The 23,194-nt window shown below is 38.9% G+C and overlaps 1 protein-coding gene across 1 annotated transcript in view; it reads left to right on the top strand.

Annotated features, from left to right (window-relative positions):
* lt (vacuolar protein sorting-associated protein light) overlaps positions 1-23,194 on the top strand; it is a 343,814-nt gene that overhangs the window by 33,711 nt on the left and 286,909 nt on the right. The window contains exons 4-5 of the mRNA XM_067139250.2: positions 4,134-4,257; positions 9,349-9,559. Of these exons, the coding sequence (XP_066995351.1) occupies positions 4,134-4,257; positions 9,349-9,559 (335 nt within the window). The remainder of the gene's footprint in view (positions 1-4,133; positions 4,258-9,348; positions 9,560-23,194) is intronic.

Here is a 23,194-nt window from a genome sequence, read left to right as displayed (position 1 = left end):
GCAGATTAGGATGAAGTTGATAAGTTTTATGAAGCATTGAGTGACTTTGTTGTCAGAGTCAACAGCAAGGATAGGATAGTGCTAATGGGCAATTTCAGTGTGAGAGTTGGAGATAGAACTGAAGGATACGAAAGGGCGATTGGTAAATGTGGGGAAGATATGGAACACTGTTGATCGCAACTGCGAGCTCACTGCATTAGCTTTATTACAGCTTGATTCAATCTTACTTACTATATTGCCATCCTGGGAGAACACACAACCTAAATACTTGAAATTATCTACCTGTTCCAGCTTTGTATCACCAATCTGACATTCAGTGCTATTGAATTTCTTACCTTCTGACATCAGTTTAGTCTTCGAGAGGCTAATTTTCATACCATACTCATTGCACCTATTTTCAAGTTCCAAGATATTAGACTGCAGGTTTTTGGCACAATCTGCCATTAAGACCAAGTCTTCAGCATAGGCCAGACTGCTTACTACATTTTCACCTAACTGAATCCCTCCCTGCTACTTCATACCTTTCAGCAGATGATCCATGTAAACTATGAAAAGCAAAGGTGAAAGATTACAGCCTTGTGTAACCCCTGTAAATACCCTGAACCAGACAGACGTTTTGTCTCACCTACATAACAAGCTCCGCAGCTACATTCAATGTGATCTGATCTCCACCCACCTAAAAGAACATATCCATCACACCAAGAACCAAAACACAGACATTTCAGCAGTAGCCAAGCATTCCTACGAAACTAGGCACGGAATATCATTTGACAAGACCAAGATCCTAGCAGCTATCCCTTGGAATCCGGAAAGGAAAATCCGCGAGGCTATCGAAATCAAGAAACATCCGAACAACATAAATTTAGAAGAAGGATATAAAATCAGTAATTCTTGGATGCCTATCATTCATAGTTTAAGACATACAGACCACAACATAAACACACGGGCCGCAACCCCATTACATAACAGCGAGGGCAAGCCCCCACTACCTGGCTGTGACACATACTCTCGAGAATTCTCATGAGACAGCCAGGGCTTACGTCAGCCAGAAAGGCTAGGATATAAAAGACCAAGATCAAGGCCACTCTAGTAGTGTAATTTCTGCCTGGGAGACTGATTACCTCGGATCGAGTAGGGGTATTTCAGTCGCCTTGACAAAGAATACTGCAATGTATTCGAAACGTCGGAAAACTGTACGTGATGTGCGTACAAGTACAACATGGTTCAACCCGGAAATTAAATTAAATAATTCTTCATACCGTGGAAGCTTCACTTCTAAGAAATAAACATAAATATTTACTTCTAAATATTTGAGTGTTATTTGATAGAATCTGATGATGTCCTTTCAAGAACGAAACATGTCATTCTGTTTTAATTAAATTGTTTCTTTTTCAGGTGTAATACTGTTACCACATGTTTTCGCCTTCAGGTAGTTTATAAATTTATTTACTGAAACTTAGTTTCGTTGGACTGAATGAAGAGCCTAACAGTTACAAATGAAATCATTTTAGTTTGTTCAACTGTTTTTCTTAGCACTACATATTCATCACCACCAATTCCATCTTTAGTGCAGGGCTTGCAGGTGGTGGTGGTGGTTGTTGTTGTTGTTGTGTGCTCCCTGCTGATAGGATGGTTGTACGAGGGGAGATCAAATATAAATGGGATTTTATTTTTTATTTAAATTAATTTATTGAAAAACACGAGGCAATTACAATTTTTTTCCACATAGTTTCCTTCTTTGGAAATCCATTTGTCCCAGCGTATGGGCAGCTTTTTGATGCCCTCATCGTAAAAGGAACAGGGTCATGTTTCCAGCCAGTTACGCACAAAGTCTTCCACACACTAATCATCTTCAAATCGTTGCCCTCCTAGAGTTTCTTTAAGCAGGCCAAACAAATGGAAATCGCAGGGCAATAAGTACGGACTGTAAGGAGGATGATGAAGAGTAGTCCAGTGCATTACCTGTAGCTAGGAGACAGTTGCAGCTGCAGTATGATGCCGCGCATTGTTGAATCGGTTGGTCTTGTCTTTTGCAGCAATATGCAACTCTCGCCTTGTTCAACAGCTTGCAGTAGTAAGCAGCATTGATTGTGCGTCGCTCATGAAAAAATCAATCAGCAAAATGCCTCGTCGATCGAAAAAACGCTTACAAGAACTTTGCCAGCTGACAGTCGAGTCTTGGATTTCACTGGTGCTATCTCCCCTTTCCTCCGCCACTCCTTACACACACGCGTCTTTGACAATATTTGATCACAGAAATGTGCAGTCTATCTCTGGCAAATTTCCGCCACTCTAACTACTTCACGAGCAAGAAATTTTATAATTATGTGTTGCGCAGTGGAGGGGTGCACCTGTTAACCTGACACCGTGAGCGTTGGAACCAATAGAACCTTGCGTGCAATGTGAACAACATGACCGGTAGAGTGCAACTAGAGGATATTTCTGATATAGAAATGAGATGTAGATAAAACCATACAACATTCTTATAATACAACGGATTCTTGCTGTGGTGTGAGAAAAATTCCCAATCCAAGTTGGAACCAATAGAAACTTGTGCACAATGTGAACGACCTGACCGGTAGAGTGCAACTAGGATGCTCGGAAGTCAAGCGAAACATGTCCCTGTTAATGTAGTGTTGTAGTAAAATGATTTCCTAGCAACAAAAATGTATTATGTATTGAATACGTGGAAAACAAAAATAAAAATCGTATGCAAATTATAGCAAGTTTCAATACGGGTCTAAACATAAGAGTAGTTGCATAGATTTGGTCATTGTTCTCACAGATGGTTTGAGGGCAGAAGGTGGAGTCGGCTGTGAGTTTGTTGTTGACAATAACAGGTTTCTTTTTCCTCTACTGAAAATCTCTACTGTGTACACAGCAGAGCTCTATGCCACCTGTGAAGCTCTGCAGTACGCACTGTCCGATGAGCACCAGCAATTTCTGCTGTGTACAGACTCCTTGAGCATGTTAAAATCTACAAATACATGTTTCCCTCGGCACCCTCTGGTGCAACGGATCCAGGACCTGCTGGCCGGGTGTTCGGATGCCGGCACTGGAATTATGTTTATGTGGCTCCCCAGCCACATGGGTGTGCAGGGAAACGATTTAGTTGACAAGGCTGTCAAGGTTTAGTTGACAAGGCTGCCAAGGAGGCTGTTACCTTACCCTCGTTTCCTTACAGGGTTCCTGTCAGTGACATTCGCTCTCAGCAGTTACATCTGATTCTGTCCCATTGGGAGATGGAGTGGCAGGCCACCACTCTCCCAAATAAGCTGAGAGCGATAAAAGGAACTATGAAGGTATGGTATACTTCGCTCTGGGCTTCTCAGAGAGAAGCAGTGGTATTTTGTCATCTTCGGATTGGTCATGGTGTGGTAACGCACTTCTACCTACTGAAGGATGAATGTCCCCCAGTTTGTACTTGCAGTGGTCATCTAACCATAGTACATATCCCTACGAAGTGCGTGGACCTGGCCGATCTGCGCCATAGTCTACAACTCCCGAATTCCATTTCCCTCATCCTACGAGATGATGAGCAGTCAGCAGACGTCGTCATCCGTTTTATGAGGGATAGTGGCCTCTTTGATCGTTTGTAATAATATATTTTGTATTAGTGTATTTTTTGTTAAATACGCTTTTATCTCATTGACTCTATTTTAGTTTGTTGGCATCAGGAAGGGCATCCGGCCATAAAACAGGGCCAAATCCACATGTGCGGCACATTTTGCACCCTTTACCCCACAGATGTGGGAAAAGCGGTGAAAGAAGAAGAAGACTCTATTTTAGTTAATGTTTGTATATTTTAATGTGTTATGTTAACTTCTAATTTGAATGATATATATTTCTGTGTTTCAAGGCAATGCCTTATTCCATTGGAATCTATATTTTCTATAATTTTATTAGAAAATAAGGCATTGCAAATTATATCCACTGATTATATTAATCTTATAATCATTTTTCATAACCATTTATTTTAAATTCTAGTCTCTAGATATATTTTAAAATTTTAAATTTACATCTCGTACCATTACGGGCCGATGACTTGGCTGTTAGGCCCCTTTAAACAACAATCATCATCATTGTCCTATTTCATTTGTGCCTTTTTTTTTTTTTTTTTTTTGTTTGTTTAGGTTTTCATCTATGGTCTGTATTCAACTGAAAACAATCATGACATGGTTATTGGTCGTTTAGTGAAGTCTGTGGCAATTGATCCAAATTATTTCAAACCTGGTTCTGGCAGGAGATTTGTTACAGGTGAGTGTTCATTTATATCTAAATTATCCCAAGATATTCCAGTTATTTTTGTTGCAGGGTTTGATTAATTGAATAAGAGTTTATTACTAGTTAACTTTCTATTAAAATACTTACTAGTGTTAATCATACTTACCTATATGATTCAAACTCACCTTAAGAAAAATCCATTCCTTATCATTAGACAGCAGAGTAGTGATATTTCGAAAGACATGTATTTTAAATTAAAATCCAAACATTGATGGCATCCATTGTACTCAGACTGACACAATTTATGCTTCAAATAATGGAAAACAATGTGTTTTGGAACTACACTGTTCGAACAGAGAGAGAGACACAGGGGGGTGTGTGTGTGTGTGTGTGTTTTTTATATATATATATCCGGCATCATCTTGGTTATAGTTCCCCATGCTTGCAAAAAACTCTGCCAGAGTTCTTTACAACTTTGACAGATTTTAACCCTCAGCAACTCAATGGATGACAAATTGATAAATTGGATGACTGAGGTGGCCAGGCCATTATTTGTAGAACTCCTGATAGTTCTCGTTTTCTTTGACGTGTGTTTTGGGTCATTGTCCTGCTGCTGAAAAAATCCCTTTCAATAAGTTGAGTTCCAGATGGTAGTGCATTGCTTGATAGAATGCAATGGCACTGCCCTGTCCTTGAGATACCTTCCACCCTCACCAAGTCCCCCAATTTATTGATACAAAAACAAGCCAGAACCATAATGCTACCACCCCACCCCACCCATGCTTCACAGTTGGTGTTAAGCATTCTTCTATCATTATCATCAATGGCGACAATACACTGCAGAAGTGAGTCTCCTTCGTTACGTTATCTTTCTAGGTGAATGCTGGACAGTGCGTACCGATGCCATTTTTGTATGTCGGTGAGCTGATGTGGAACCCAACGAGACACAATTTTCCTCATGTTAGGACATTGTATCAGTATGTGCCTCAGCGTTTGATGTTTTGGTGACTGAGACCAATCTCTACAGATAATTCCCAGACAATCCATCGATGGTCTGTGGAAATGAGACCACTCATGGTGTCAATCTGATCTTGAGGAATGGATGGCCGACCTGTGCGGTGCAAATCTGCATTCTCATTCCGACCTGCACAGAACGCCTTCCTGTACAGTAATGCATTCTTGCTGCATGTTTCACGTAATCCTCAATAACATTCTGATACATTTTTGCCATGGGCAAACTCAATTTTAATACACGAACGCTGATCACCTCTTGAAAACATGCTTTAGAGCGTTGAAATCGACATTCTTCACTTTAATGCCACACGGCGACAAAACTCCCAAATGGATGCCCGGTAGATGCGCACAGCACATCGACAACAGCTCCACCTGACTGCTCCCACATCCTATTTGCGCATGCACAATCTCCTGCGAGTGTCTGGACTACGTTGCCACTGCTTTATTTACAACCCTCATTTGTATGTATGTCAAGAGGCTTTTTGGCAGATACACATCGGTACAACCCAACATCACGTAAGCGATATTTCACAGTCAATACTTAACACCGGTTTTTCTCTAGTTCTGCTGATTTCAGCACAGATGCCGACAGCTGTAAACCTTCGTTTACTCTTGCTTAAGATCACAGTGACCGGGCGAGTTGGCCGTGCGCGTAGAGGCGTGCGGCTGTGAGCTTGCATCCGGGAGATAGTAGGTTCGAATCCCACTATCGGCAGCTCTGAAGATGGTTTTCCGTGGTTTCCCATTTTCACACCAGGCAAATGCTGGGGCTGTACCTTAATTAAGGCCACGGCCGATTCCTTCCAACTCTTAGGCCTTTCCTATCCCATTGTCGCCATAAGACCTGTCTGTGTCGGTGCGACGTAAAGCCCCTAGCAAAAAAAAAAAAAAAAAAAAAAAATCACAGTGTGTTTGTCTTCAGTTGCGGGTGTTCTTCTAGGATGTCCTTTACATACTTGATCTTTATGAATCTCTATCTCTTGTCTTTGCTTCAAAGTGGAGCGAATGCCAAATTCAGAAATCCTTAAAGGCACATGCCATAATAAGATTTTCTTCATTTCTGCTAGCTTTTCCCCCCCATTTCTTCAGTGAGTCTGTATCATCTAAAATTGGAGCAGTACTGAGGCAGTGATGGTAAACAATTTTTAACCAGCTCCTCTTACGGGGCATGCACCGGTGCATTGCGTGGCGTAAGGTGCATAAGACGACTTCGCTATGTTGACCAGGATGCAGATCCCCCACTCCTCAATTTTGAGCAATAGCTCTCTCTGTCCCTTTCCCTATGCCTCTCTCTCGCTCCGCCTGTTTCCCCCTTCCTCAGTCACTCTGCAATGCTCCACCATCTGAACCAAGTTGTGCCAAGCTTAGCCGAGTCGCCCTGAGACATAATGCTAGTCCGAACCGAGCTGAGTTGGGCCGATGCACGGTGCACAGAACATCTGCGCCTCGTTCTGCACGGGTGAGATTTTGGGCGTTTGAACGGCCCTAGTTTAAACCAATGGAGACATTCAAACAGGAGGGAATGTAGTTTGTATTATAGCTTGCAATGTATGATTTCAAGAACAAAATGACATTCTTTTAAGGTTTGTAAATGCTTTGGCATAGCAATACAGCAGAATCCAGGCTGACGTTTGGTGCACATAAGTTGATTATATTACGAGTATCACACTCCAGATACCTACAGCACATAATACCTAAATGAAAATTAAATATCATTAAATATATTTTAGTGTGTAATTGATCAGAAGGGACCAATATATGCAGCAGGAAATAGATCAGAAATCTCAATTAAATATCAGTTGCAAGAATATATATTTATAGAATTTCAGATGTGAGTGTTGTAATGTGTTGGCAGTTAGAGGCTGGTAATGTTTAGCCTAAAATTTATTAGCCAACTCTGATAACCTACATGACTACACAGATACTCAATCTCACTAGTTCATGCTGTCTCTCTCTCTTCCATGTGTTCAGTCACACTAGATATTCAGTCTTAACACACATGAGCTACACAGTTACGTACTGTTAAATTCACTGTACAATGAGAAAACGACATCATTATTCACAGTTTGCGTGTGCGCAGTCGCAGTCTTACATTCACACACATACTGGGCGAGTTGGCTGTGCGGTAGGGGCGCGGAGCTGTGAGCTTGCATCTGGGTGATAGTGGGTTTGAGCCCCACTGTCGGCAGCCCTGAAGATAGTTTTCTGTGGTTTCACATTTTCACACCAGGCAAATGCTGGGACCACGGCCGCTTCCTTCCCATTCCTAGGCCCTTCCTATCCCATCATTGCCATGTGTCGGTGCAATGTAAAGCCAATTAAAAAAAAAAAAAAAAACCATTCACACACATGAGAGTCTTTGTTCTTCATGGTCCAACGTTGATCAGCTGTACTATTCTACCTTTGCTGTCAGTTCACAGACAGTTCTCCATTGACACTGTAGCACTCTGATCCAGTATTCCACAGTAGTACACACACTTCACAGATTGCCTCACTGGCTGGGTCATGAGCAGAACTGAGCCCAAACTGAACGATTTCAGGCTCGACTGGCCTGCCTTTTATAGGGAGGCTGTCTCTTCCAGATATTTCAGACAAGGAGAAGCTGCTGTACACCTCGAGAAATCAAATGCTTTGGTTTTCTCTTGTGATATTGGAGGCCTGCGTCTAGTAGTGGTAGTAGCAAAGGTTGGCCTTGTGCACAAAAACTCATCTGTAACTGGTTGCTGTAGAAGCGAGTGGGTGGCCCCTACTAGGTGATGTCACTCACAACTAGGACCAGGCTAGATCGCCCCTTCAAAGGCCTCATACAAAATGGCAGACTCCACCACAGTCCAACCTTTTTGATGTTCGTTTACCTACATTAAAACTTAATTGCTTTTTCTGTAAGTCTCTGTGAGTGAACATAATGCCCTTGAAATCCTTTATTTGCAGTAGCAATGTGGCCTCCTCTGCTGCAAACTCCTTTTCTTGATATCATGTAATGGAGAGTTAATCCAACTCAAAACCTACATCTGATTCTCTTACATTCTGTGACTGAGTCCAAATTGTCCAAGTTAACCTACTTCCTTCCATTTGCCACGCTTATTATGCATCCAGCTGCTTTGAATGATAAGCAAGTCTGCCATCAACTCTCACAGGTGCCTGGTTGTCAACCTTGAAATTGATAAGCTATAGTACTCTACTTTAGATTACAAAGGAAAATAATTACACCTGGTACAGTGTTGATCATCTCTAGAACATCTCAGTACAAGCATTACACAAGCTATTTTAAAATGTTGCTTACAAAAACCATTCACTACTGCTACAGCTTTGTAGGTAACTTAGTGAGTAATCTTTACTACACATCTTGAAGGCCTGTTTTTACACCTAGATTGCATTCAATCAAATTTTAGTAACCATACCATCTGAATTGTGATTATTGAATTTTTGATTTCTTTCAGTGTTGATATCCATTACTTAGTGATAATTTTTTGGAATTCAACCAACTTCACTACTGTCTTATAATACAGTACCTCACTGGAGCACTTTCAACTGCATTCTGAGCGGCTGACTTAATTCATTTACCATTCTATGACAGTAGTGAAGTTTGTTTAATATCGTATATATTTTTTATTCATTTACCATTCTAAGACAGTACCAGTGAAGTTATCATGGGTATTGTCTTTTTCTGCTTCTGAAAATTCCTTTCATTAGAAATGAGTTTTTCAATTCCAGACATACAGAAATAGTTTTAAGATGTTTTACTCAATCAGATTATCTCCTCACATTGAAATGCTAATCAAAAGGACAAAATGTCCGTGGATTTTGAGAGCTGCATAGTCCAGTACCCAAAGTTGACCATACTTGGTTTCCGTTTTCAGCGTGGGGCAGGTGTTTAAATGATGCATTTCTCAGTACCTCTACCACTTCCTTTCCATTCCTAGCCCTGGTTACAAATACTTGATTGGAACTGATATAGGAATAACACTGTTAACCAGGCAGAATACATGTGCGGAAAGTACTGTGCATTTGACTTTTAACTCAAAAATTGAAACAACAGGAAGATAAGTTTGTCACCTGTAGGATTGATTTACCTCGAATATAACTTGATATCTGTTTATATTTTTGTAGGTGATGAACGGTTGGTTCTCCACGAGAAGACATTCCTATCACTATTGAAGTCATCTGTGAAGTCTACTGTGCTCTGTGAAGCTGAAGGAGGAGTCCAGAATATAAAATGGAATGGGCAATTTATCGCCTGGGCAAGTGATATTGGTGTCAGAGTATATGATATCGAAGCAAACTGTTCTCTGGGATTAATTAAATGGAACAGGAATCCTGAGTTAGTATTATCAGTTTATTATTATTATTATTATTATTATTATTATTATTATTATTATTATTATTATTATTATTATTATTATTATTATATTAAAATGCATTGGTGTCAGGCTGGCTCCTTGGCTGAATGGTCAGCATCATGGGCTTTGATTCAGAGGGTCCTGGGTTTGATTTTTCAGATGGGTTAGGTATTTTAGCCGTGTCTGATTAATTTCTCTCGCTCAGGAACTAGGTGTTCATCTTATTGCATACCTCTTCATGTAAACACAGCACACTATACTACCAACAACCACAGAAATGTGATAGTGAATCCATGCCTCCACGCAGTGTTGGTGTCAGGAAGGGCAATTGGCCGTAAGCAGGGCCAAGTCTTTAATGTACAACACAGTTCATACTCAGAAACCCACCAGGGTGTGAGAAGCAGCAGAAGAAAAAGATATTAGAATTCATTGGTAATGTATACAAATCGCATCTCAACGTTGGAAGTTGCTATCTGTACCAAGCGAGTAGGCTGCGTGGTATGCGTTTTGTAGCTGTAAGCGTGAAAGGAGATGGTGAGTTTGAACTTCACTGTTGGATGGGATGAAAATGGTTTACTTTAGTTTCTCCACTTTCACTCTAGGCAAATGCTTAGATTGTATCTCAAGTACAGCCTCTACATTCACAGTCCTAGCCCCCTTCCCATATCTGTTCTGCTGAAGACGTATGAGTGTTAGAGTATGTTATACTGTTAGCAGAAGAAAGAGAGAGAGAAAAAAAGATGTGTTGCTGTTTGTTTCCTATGCAATCGTCTGTTTTGTTTGCAACCTACTGTATCATGTCTTCAATTAAGCACTTGTCTCATGTGTCCAATGCTGCAGGCTCTAATCTTGGCTTGGTGTACTTGTAAGAATGATAGTTGCCTGTTAGCAATTTCTTCACAGTGTAGTCTGAATCTTTTCAAACTTGTGCTGATATGTTGCGATCTTCAGGGTAAGAAAAAGGTAATTCTTAAGGCTTTTGTTTATATGTGGTATAATTCATTCTTAATCTAAGAAAGAATAGTTTTGTATGTTACAATTCCTGGTTAGCCAAAAATTAATGCCTCTGTGGATATTGCAGTCTCTAAACAATTCTTCGTTTTCATAATTTTCATTTCCCCTTATCCAAATTGGCTGGGACATTTATGGTACTTCTCCACCTTCCTCTCTCCTTCCACCATTCCTCTGTTATTCTGTTTCATTCTAGGTTTCTTCTTCTTATACTGGTCTTGATCAATTCGATCCATCTTGCTCTGGGTCTCCCTTTTCTCGCTTTCCTTCAAACTTAACCTCCATCATCTGTTTCGGTATCCTCTCCTCCACCTTTTTGAATACAAATTAGTTTGTGTTGCTAGGTCGTAATGTTACAACACTAATTTACTGGGACATGTTTCGCTTTATTCACAAGCATCATCAGCCTATACAATTGTCTCAAGGTTTGTCATATTTGGATTGTTGTTACAAATTTCATTACATTGAATGTAAATCTAATTTCAGTGATAACAATATTTAAAACATAGGAATAATATACACATTAAAAATTATGATAATATGATTTGCAATGTTAAAATGGAGTAACTCTTAATTCTAAAACACATTGACGTCCAAAACACAGTTTTTACAATTTGAAAATTTGGCTAAAAATTTTTGCAATGTTAAAATAAAATTGATTCAACTATAATTTGGCATTCAAATTTGAGTCATAAATTTAAATATTGGATGTTAATATATAGGAGCCATAGTTTCTAGAATACAGTAACATTTCAGTATTGAGAATTTTAGTTAAGAATTGTGCTCTCTAAATAATCTTATTTAAAAAAACTGTAATTTTGCATCATGCGTGATTAGAGTCATGATGATAATCTAGAATTGAAGTCTTGGGTTCGTTGGAGAATGGCTTCTAGAATTTTTGAGGCTTGCTGCTGCAGTTTGGCAGTTTGATCAGAGGAAGTATTGACATATTTAATTCTTGTTTGTAGCGACCAGATTCTCCGTTGGAAGTTGATTGTTTTAATGTAAGTTATGGTTAAAAGGGGCTTCAATCCAAATTTTGAGTAACTGATTTTGTTCCTTTCGAGATATAGAATGGAAGAAGCATCCCTTTGTCTGCTGCTACAGAATCTTGTGGACCTTATTGCGTTACTGTGACTATTGTCTGTTGTGGTTCTACTCCTTCTACTCTAATCACGCATGATGCAAAATTACAGTTTTTTTAAGTAACATTATTTAGAGAGCACAATTCTTAACAAAAATTCTCAATACTGAAATGTTACTGTATTCTAGAAACCAACGCATTTTAGAAACTATGGCTCCTATATATTAACATCCAATATTTATATTTATGACTCAAATTTTAATGCCAAATTATAGTTGAATCGATTTTATTTTAACATTGCAAAAAAATTTTAGCCAAATTTTCAAATTGTAGAAACTGTGTTTTGGACGTCAATGTGTTTTAGAATTAAGAGTTACTCCATTTTAACATTGCAAATCATATTGTCATAATTTTTAATGTGTATATTATTCCTATGTTTTAAATATTGTTATCACTGAAATTAGATTTACATTCAATGTAATGAAATTTGTAACAACAATCCAAATATGACAAACCTTGAGACAATTGTATAGGCTGATGATGCTTGTGAATAAAGCGAAACATGTCCCGGTAAGTTAGTGTTGTAACATTACAACCTAGCAACACAAACTAATTTGTATTGAAAAGGTGGATCAAAACAACCAACAAATTGTTAGTATATCATAGCATAGTTCAATACGGGTCTAATCATGAGATTAGTTACATGTAATCCTCTCCTCCTCCATTATCCTCACATGTCCAAACCATCTTAGTTTATTCTTCTCAGTTCTGTCATTAAACTTTTCTTCTGCAATTTCCTTTCTGACAATTCATTTCTCATTCTGTCTTCCCTCATTTTTCCTATCATATGTTTTAGAAATTTCATTTCACTGGAGCTGGGCTGAGTAGCTCAGGTTGTAGAGCACTGGCCTTCTGAGTTCAAGTTGGCACGTTTGATCCCAGCTCAGTCCGGTGGTATTTGAGGTGCTTATATACATCAGTCTTGTGTTGATATATTTAATAACATGTTAAAGGACTTCCAACTCCTCAGCGTCTCCGAAAACAGTTAAAGTAGTTCTTGGGACGTAAAAACCAATAATATTAATTATCATTTCACTGGCTTGAATTTTACTCTCCTCTTCTCTTCTTGTCACTGCCCAGGTCTCTGCTACATATGTCAGTATGGGCGTACAATACATCTCATACCGGTACATCACTTCCTTGCACTTCCTTGGTACTTCCTCGTTCCAAATTAAATTTTGCATATTCTGGTAGAATCCATTTGCCTGTTGCACCCCTTTGCAAAAATCTATATCCAGCCTTGCATTTTGCATTAGTTTACTTCCTAAACAATTATATTGCTGAAATATTAAAAAAGAAAATAATATATCAGATATTAAGCCTAGATGCTTTCAGGCTTGTTTTGATGAGAACTTGAGAGCATTTCTTTTGCTGATGTTAATACTAAAATACCAAGCAAGTGGCTGTGTGGTTTCGGTCACGTAGCTATCACCTTGCATTCAGGAGATAGTGGGTTCGAACCCCATTGTCGGCAGCCCTGAAGATGGTTTTCCATGCTTTCCCATTTTCACACCAGGCAAATGCTGGAGCTGTACTGTAATTAAGGCCATGGTCGCTTCCTTCCTATTCGTAGCCCTTTGCTATCCTGTCATCGCCATATGACTTATCTGTGGTGGTGCAACGAAAAGCAGCTTGTATAAAAAATGAAAGTTACTACCACAATTAAATTCTTGAAATTTATAGTATGAATGTTTGATTAAAATTGAAAATAGTCATATTTTTGGGTTGTGGGCAATGGAATGGTCATTTGGTCACATGGTTGCTGCCTTCACAAGTCTCTTCTGGTTGCTGGGTGGGGATGAAAACGGTGAATGTGTGAGGATACATGTACAGGTTGAGAATGTTCTGGTCTGTTCAGTAACATCTTTGTTGGCGAGAACTGTGTGTTATGGCACAAGCCAGTACTTCAACAGGTTAATTGTCCAAAGACAATAATAGCCTCTCTGCGTTATCCCTTATCAAATTGCCGGGCTGAGTGGCTCAGACGGTTAAGGTGCTGGCCTTCTAACCCCAACTTGGCAGGTTCGATCCTGGCTCAGTCCGATGGTATTTGTAGGTGCTCAAATACGACAGCCTCGTGTTGGTAGATTTACTGGCACGTAAGAGAACTCCTGCGAGACTAAATCCTGGCACCTCGGCGTCTCCGAAGACTGTAAAAGTAGTTAGTGGGACATAAAAGCAAATAACATGATTATTATTATTATTATTATTATTATTATTATTATTATTATTATTATTATTATTATTATTATTATTATTATCATCATCAAATTACACTTCACTCACTCACTCACTCACTCACTTCCTTTCATTCTACCATTCTGTCATTGGCTTGTTCTAACACACTTCCACATAAGCGCAGAAGTTCTTTTAAATAATATTTTTCTTTGCGTACACTTTCATTTGTGAAAGAGGTGAGTTCTTTGCATCCTCTGACAGCAAATTCTGCAGCTTTGCAGAGCACCAATAAAATCCTATCTACCGGGCGAGTTGGCCATGCGTGTAGAGGCGCGCGGCTGTGAGCTTGCATCCGGGAGATAGTAGGTTCGAATCCCACTATCGGCAGCCCTGAAAATGGTTTTCCGTGGTTTCCCATTTTCACACCAGGCAAATGCTGGGGCTGTACCTTAATTAAGTCCACGGCCGCTTCCTTCCAACTCCTAGGCCTTTCCTATCCCATCGTCGCCATAAGACCTATCTGTGTCGGTGCGACGTAAAGCCCCTAGCAAAAAAAAAAAAAAAAAAAAAATCCTATCTGGGCGGCAGAGGTACAGCCGAAGGGTGGAAGGAGGATAGCTCCTTGTCTTTTTTCCTCCTCTCTGAGCTGTGCAGTATCTAAGTAATAAGTGGTGAGTGGTGGAAGGGATCAGTATCTATGGAGGCAGAGAGGGGATTTCTGGAGAAAGGTCATGCCAGTTTGTTTGGCTGTTGTCTTGATGGAATGGTACTTTGTTGGGTGGGTGGTGGAATGATGGTCATTAGATTTTCCATGCATTGCTGTACACTTTGTAGCTTACTCATTTTTGTGGTTGCGGAATGCTAATCAAGTAGACCATATGTCGGATTAAGTTGTCGTTGCCGTGCACCATGCCTGTTTGCACTGTGTATTCCATTTTAAATTAAAACTGTTGCACTGTGGAATGAAACGTTTCATGAGGTTGTAATTGTTCTTAATGAAATTTTTGGATATACACTTCATATATTTAGTGTTATTTACATTTATATTCAGGCTATTTACAGAACACCATATCTTTCTACCCTTAATACATCTATCGCGTTAGGTTTCGAAAAATGTTCTGCACATAGAGATGTGAACAAACCCTGAATAGGGGTAATTTCTTTCTGTAAATTCCTTGATTTACTGGCCTAATTCTGTATCATTTTATGATCACCAGGGGATGTCAACATTTATGATCTGGACTCTATTTTAAAAGAATTATGTTGCATGATGCCATTTCTCTGGTATGAGCTGTATTGCTACCCATTGATATTTTAATTAATTTATTTATTTATTTATTTCAGTGAAAAATTGTATTTATTCTTCTTCACATCTTGTCTGTACCTCTTGTCTCAGAATACTTTTTGTTAAGGCGAAACTCCTGAGATAAACAGATATTTTTACCTAATGCATGGATTTTCACGAAACTTTATGGTAATGTCACCTACATAAATGTAGAGATGTCACGAACATTTCCTTCACATACAATTAATAATTTTTCCAAAAGAATTTGTTTTGAAATTTTTTTGAAATTTTTAATTCCATTTTTCATGAAATTTGATTAACATGCTAATGGAATTTTGCAATTAGGTAGATAATACTTCCTTAAAAAGCACTAAATATCGATCCTTCTGTACATAATTTATATAAGGAGATATATTGTACTAAAGTTTGTGTAATTTTTATGTTCTAAAATTTTAGACTTAAAAATCCCTATTACTTGAAAAAATTCTGCAATCAATCGTTCCTCGTTCCTAATATGGCTGTGATATATGTACCATATAAATGTTGTTACATTTGGCAGAATATTATGGGGGAAAAATGGGATTTAAATATAAAAATGCAATTGGCGGGAAAATTAAAGCTAAGTTCAAGTGATGTTTTCTTCATGATTCATTTACTAAAAGTCACCAGAACCGTATGTTTTTCCTTCTTTTTCTTTCTTAGCAGCTTCTGTACGGATACTGGTAACTCTGGAAGCTTGTCTCTTCTCCTCCAACTTGAAAGAACAGAAAATGATTCACCTGCATTTTGTTTTTTAAAATTCGACTTTTCCTGAGTCGAAGTTATGGGGATTGTAGTTTCTGTCATGTTATGATTGTTGGCTATAGGTGCCGGACTTACATGGCTTGAAGTTGATGTGACACTTTCTTGTTGAAAACAATCTGATTCAGATAGCATTTCATGACCTTTTGTCCCTGGTTTCTTCAGTGGAGACTCCTGTTCGGTAATATCTGATCCCCATCTCTTTCCTATCAAAAGTTAAGGAATTCGTCGCTTAGCTAAGGCTGATTTATGTTTGTGCATATTGTTTATTCCCATGGATACAACCTATCAATTATTACAGCACACTATCTTTCAATAATAATAGTATCTTGATATGCAACTACAAGGGGTTACTTGCGCACGTACTTCACAAAAGTAAACAGACTGGTTACCACCACATAACTCACAAAAAAAGATTAAACATACAAGAATAACAAAACTTACAGGTATCAGTACTATTTTAATTCCTATGGGACTAAATTCTGGCACTTTGGTGTCTCCAAGAAAGTTTTAAAATATAGTTAGTGGGATGTAAAAACAAATAATGTTAACAGATAATATTATTGTACTTCTAATGCTTTCTTGTTAAGAATGCTGCCAACTATATAATAAAGTGATAAATTGTTTGAATTCAAGGAATAACTTTTTGACAAGAAAGAAGAAACTCAATTTCAGTCATAAAATTTTTTTGCCAAAGTGACCAAAATATCTGTTTTCTCCAGAGTGTCGCCTTAAATAGAAATGTTGTAGTTTTCTTCATTGTCTTCCCCCCCCCCAATTTGTCATCTCTCCTGAATTGGCTCCTTGTGTAAAATGCATAAGTTTTAATTTGTATAAGAATTAATTGTCAATATGGGCTCTAAACATGAAATATACTTTCCTTCCTTGCTGGCCTGAGTGGCTCAGAAGGTTGGGGTGCTGGCGTTCTGACCCCCAACTTGAGAGGTTCGATCCTGGCTCAGTCTGATGATATTTGAAGGTGCTCAAATATGCCAGTCTCATGTTGGTAGATTTACTGGCACATAAAATTTCCTATGGGACTAAATTCTGGCAATTCGGTGTCTCCAAAAAAGTTTTAAAATGTAGTTAGTGGGACATGAAAACAAGCGACGTTGACAGGTAATATTATTTTACTTTCCTTCTCATGCTTTGTTGTTAAGAATGCTACCAACTATATAATAGTACAGTATGTAGCTTTGGTAATGTTTTGTTCTTAATGAGGCATATTGGCCAATTTCAATTCATAAAGTTTCTTCTGATGATTTTGAATCTCTACAAAAGACATAAACAGTATTTCCACAATTAAAAGATAAAATGTCTTCATCAACTTCGATTCACTGTGAAGTAATACATAACTTCATCCTTATTTGTAGCAGTTGTTGTTCTTTCTAAATTTCCTTTAACATTCTATTTCTTTTGTACAAGGGAATAAGAAAGGTGAAGTCACCTCTTGAAGCCAGGCATTTTATTGTAATCTTATTGATTTTCGTAGTTAGGAAGTTAGTCTATTCTATAGCTTATGTAACACGTCACCGTCCTGAGGCTTATTACGTGATAAATATACAGTATTTTTTCAATCATGTTCTTATACATTTGAATTTAAGCCTTTTGTAGATTTAAATGCAATCCAGATTTTTTAAAATGAGGATAATTCTTCTGCTTTGAGCACATATTTTGATTTATTCTTAGAACATGGGTAGGCAACATAATTATTGGACAGACTGGGACAAAAATATCTTCCACGAACCTACTACGCTGGCGTAGCATGGGGAGAGGTGATACTCCCACGTGGCACGTCCCAGGTGGCTCATAGGGGTGTCCTAACCTGCTTGCCGATGGACTTAAGCGAAATAAAATAGCTCTTGCGGACCAAACACACAATCCCCTGTGGGTGGGGTACACAGACGAAGAATACACCTACGGTATCCTCTGCCTGCCATAAAAGGCAACTAAAACGGGCGACCAAGGGATGATCGAATTAGAACCATAAGTATTGCTCGGATCGATATGCTCGATAAAATCTCCAGATAGGCTCGAAAACCATGTGTTATATGCTCGATAGATATGCTCGAAAAACCATTATATGCTCCATATATATGCTCGAAAACCCATTATATGCCATAAAATATGCAGAATATGCTCAAAAAACACCGTTAAAAACTATAGAAAAGGAAGTGAAACGAAAAAACTAATAGCATATCTTTATATACGAGATTTATTTTCTAATTGTATGTATGATACTCTGCGATATACTCGCATTCAAGTTTCAAGTATATATATATATATATATGAGAATTTTAAAAGTTCATTTACAAAACGTTCAGAATTAGGCAAGTCAGTGAAGTAGATCTGCATTAGTCTGTACAACAAGAATTTTTTCTATGTTTTCAGTTTTGAATGATTTTCTGAAATCAGTCAATAAAAGTTTCAGTGATGAGAACGATCTTTCGACATCAACTGACACGAGAGGTAATCACTTGAATGATGCTGCTTCTTGTGCAGAGTAGTTCGTAAAATCCTCTGACGGTGCAGTCTCGCCATGCAGCATCCTCTCAAAGTCCAACTCTGCACTTCAACCGGGATTTCGAGCCAGCACGAACTCCAATTTTTGTTTCACGGTTGTCCCAGTCTCTCCAGGCTACGAGTCGGCTTCTTGGACGACTCCTTGTATTGTAGCGACCACTTCAACCAACTCCATCCCTCGCGATTCCAACTTTAGGATGGCCTCAGGAATGACGCTCATGTAGGCGTTTACGAATTGCAAGTTATATCCTATTTCAAACATCTTTAAAAAACACAAGTTAAAAGTAGCTTTCAAGATGGTTCACACCAATGCGAAAACGTTTTTTAATTCTCACACTGTCAACAGCCACCAAAAATATTCAAACTCTGGGATATACAAATTAAAATGCCAGTCATGTCTTTCAACCTATATTGGGCAAACAGGCCGCAGCTTCAATGTAAGATACTCTGAACACCTCAATGCCCTAAAGTATAATCGCTACTCAGCCATGAGTGAACATTGTAAAGAGAAAAATCATAAATACACAACAATTGATCAAGATTTAAAGATCCTGCATTACGAACAGAAAGGTCCCTTACTTAATATACTAGAGAATATTTATATAGATATCGACCAATATAACAATCCCATATACAACTTGAATGAAATCAATGAAAAGAAAAATATTTTATTGGAAACCTTTGTCCCGCTCATCTGTGATCAATTCAGTAGTAAAAACGAGTTTCACTACCGACGTTCTAGAACAAGACCTGCCCTTCCATCAACACTCTCCTTCCGTGATTAACATCGTTCCTCGCCCCTCCCCCTCCATCCCCCCTCCCAACCACATCGATACAGATCCACAGTAAGCCACACACAGGCAATGTGACTTGAGACTGACAAGGTCATCGCCATTCGAGACGACAACTTTTGTTTACAAGTAAGTTACATGAGTTTTCTTTTCGTATATTATTTTTTACCTTGTTTTTCATCCACTCATATTTCCTTTTTCTCATTACAGATGTTACACACGTTTTAACCCATAGTATTGACGGTCTCACTACACTCCTCAGCACAGTGTCTTCATTTTAACAGTCAGCAGTTTTAATTGACAATTCCAGAACGATCTATTAGACGAGAGGACTTTATACCTCAATATGTTTTTTAATTCACTAATCATGATCATTGTCACTTCACTTCATTACGATTTTTAATTTGTTTGTATATTATGTAATTACTGTTCTGCTACTGAAGATGGCCTTGAGATTAGGCTGAAACATGTTTAGACTTTGCTTCATCTAACAGATGAGTTGATTTGTATTGATAAGGAGGATTTTTAAATATTTTCTTTTGTAAAGGCTTTTATGAAAGTCAAGGATGGCATCAAGCCCTTCATTTTAAAAGCAGCCTTAGCTTTCGCGATGTACTTGCTGTCCGCCTCATCAAACATATTGATCACCTGGAAAAAAATATAATTGAACAACATTAGCCGAGGAGATTCACTGAGAAAATTACAAAATTAGGCGCCATATGATGGAGTAAACATAAAGGTATGAAAATAATGATAGAGAAAACCTCGAAAATGAGAAGATTTTAAACGTTTCAAATAGTATTATCTCTTCAATTGCCCTATGATTTTCAGCGTAATACAAGTCAGCCAAGATCCAGGTTCCCCATCGCGTCAATATGGGCTCGGCAGGTAAAGGGAGCTCCAGATGCATCGTCTTGAAGGCACGGACGTGAGAAGGAGCCTTGACGAAAATTTTCTTCACTGAAGAAATGACGCTGTTGACGCTGGACGTTTTCTCGCGCTGCTCCTCAGCAACTTTGTGCATTGCATGGGCAAGACGGGTAACATGTAACATCTTCGGGTAGAGAAGCTTAAGGCTCTTCCCAGCCTTAATCATGTAGGGAGCAGCGTCAGTCACCAATGTGAGTACGTTTTTTACCTCCTCATCTGAAAAGGTTGGCCACAGCAAGCTTGAAACAGGAATGCATAAAATGAAGGTTGAACCGTTGAACCATTCAGTTAATGCGATTCTGACATGTCGTACGACTATAAGAGAGATTTAACTATCAGTGTCTTCACTGAGCATACGTAGAATGCAATGAAATTATAGCCAGACTGTACTTATTCTTCTTTGGCAAGACGCTCGAAAAATAAATTAACAAAAATATACTTACGCAGAGCTGCTTTCGCTGTTCGCACAATGGTACCATGGTTTGTCACATCTAGCTTCCTGCACAGAATTAGGTGGCCCTTCCCCGGTTCACTGGGACTGAGTTTTCCAACAATAACGTTGGTCATGTATCTTCCACAACTGTCTGTGGTCTCATCGATAGATAACCAAATTGGGTGGCTCCCGATGTTGTCCCTGAATGCGTGTAGAATGTGGTGAAAAAGGTACATGAATGAGTATTCTTCATTGAATGAAGGTATTATCGAGAGATTACCTTCATTACGACAGATCCAGATCCATGTTAAAATTACTTTTAAATTGTTTAAACGAGAATGCGGAACACGGCAATTGTGCATGAATTCATAGATTTACATACTCTGAAGAAACGTAATTTTTACGTAGGGTTGACTCATGGGGCAACCCTCTTCCTGCAAAAGCCTTGAAGAGAGCTCTATTCTCAGCATGTTCAACCTTGTGGAGGGGTATGTTGGCGCTTAAGAACGCCCTACAAACTCTGGAAGTGAACTTGTCCAAGTGCTGTTCCTGATTGAACAAAGGTTGTATCAGCGCTTGTTTCTTTGATTTCCTTTTTTAAATTCTTCGACTTTTGTTGAGTGCCCACTTGTGGCTTTGTTGGGAAAATTGAAAACCCTTCGAAATCTTGATCTGAAAATAAATAGGTGGGTAGGTACGCATAAGTGAGAAAAAATACATTGAATGAACAAAAATAAAGCATTGTGGACTATGAAATTATTTTCAAATATTGCAGTAGAAATACGAGTACCCTTTCAACGATCCCATGAAAAACCAGCAAATCCTAATGTCAGTTTCCGTCTCGGAAATGTAAAATCTGAGGATCTAACGGGTCTACACTTAGAATTCTTACACATACGGCTTACTTGAAATTTCAACTGTTTGACCAGTGATATCTTTAAGAATGTAGATGTGAAATGTCAATAAGAATTTACCTCTTTTTCGCACATTTTGCAGAAAAGAATTTTTCCTTTCAGTAGAAAACGAGTCAGGATCTTCCTTTGCTCATCGTCGGTGTAAAACACTCAGAGATTCCTTAACTTTAGGCATCGCGTACTTAGAAATCATAAGAACTTCATAGGTACGTATGGATACGATTACGAACTGAGAGTAGAATGCAGAAACTTCACTTGACCGGGTCGGATCTTCCACCACGTCATGGAAAAAGCCACCTAAACAATACTGATTCCCAAAACAGGCACACCTCTAAAATACCTCACTTTTTAAAGTGAAAGGATGCTTGGGGCTTCCGGAGCTTATCTGACGAGTCACACTCTAATCCGGCAGAGGCCAATTAGGGTGTGTGAATGACCTCACTAAAGGTTAAAAACCTGCGTTCTATTATTCGCACCAGATAGGCTTTTCAATAATTATTTCTTTTTTCGAACCTTAAGGATGGTCAGGGCCCGAATTCGGCGGGGGGGGGAATTCGAAGTAAAACAAACTATTTAGACGAAAACCACAAGAATATGCATTTATATGCTTCTATTCTGAAAACCGCGGTTTTATGCATTTATATGCTCGATAAATTTAAATCCTGTTGGTCCCAGAGAGATGAAAATACCACCAAAAGGCTTCTTTCAATGTGTACTATTCAGGAAAAAGTATGCTAATATGCTTGAATCCGAGCCCCAACCATAAGACTACTTGTATATAGTACCATCATGCAGCGAACACCATGAGTCGCTTTTATTTGCGCGTATTACCATTATGTTAAGTACACAATAGGTTTGTGATTAGTAGCGACAGTGTGTACTTCTGGCTGTGTTTTACAGTACCTGTGATTAGTAGGCCTACCACTATATGAGCGACAGCATGGGTCTGCCTTGCCTATGATTAGTACCCACTATATGAGGAACACCACGGGATAGTACGAGTCCCTGTGGTTAGTATACTTATGTGTGGAACACCATAGGTTTGCGTTGCCCGTAAATGGTGCCGCAATGTGAGAAACACCATAGGTCTGTGTTACATGTGCGCATTACATTACCTTTGAGTAGTACCATAATATGTGGAATACCGCAAATCTACGCTACTTCAACTCGCCTCACGCGGCTTGCTGCTGTATGCCTGATAGGCGCGGGGACTGGGGTGGATAGGTGTGCTAGGCTTCGGTCCATCAGATCAGCACTGATAACTGTCAACAATGCGTTACTCATTGTACGAAGGTTGGAACTTAAATAGTGGCAGCTATTTATTTACAACAGATACAAAAGAGTTACATGTTAGCAACCTTTACTGTCCTTCAGTGTAGTCACCAGCGTTGTGTATAACCCGTTGCCAGTGATGTGGAAGTCATAGTGTACCTTTACCAGAGCCTGTTTGGTTGATGGTGCGAATGGAGCGGTCTACTGCCTGTCGAATCTCTGCAACAGTACAGTTTCTTGGGCAAGCTCACGAATCGTCTGGTTTCGATCACTGTCCAGTAACGCGGCAAGAGCATGCACTTCTTCACTGATGCTCGTAGGACGACCTGCCCGA

Source organism: Anabrus simplex, chromosome 2 (assembly GCF_040414725.1).
Source record: "Anabrus simplex isolate iqAnaSimp1 chromosome 2, ASM4041472v1, whole genome shotgun sequence".
Lineage (NCBI taxonomy): Eukaryota > Metazoa > Arthropoda > Insecta > Orthoptera > Tettigoniidae > Anabrus > Anabrus simplex.
Note: the sequence above shows the minus strand (reverse complement) of the source record. Positions and strands in the feature narration are given on the sequence as shown.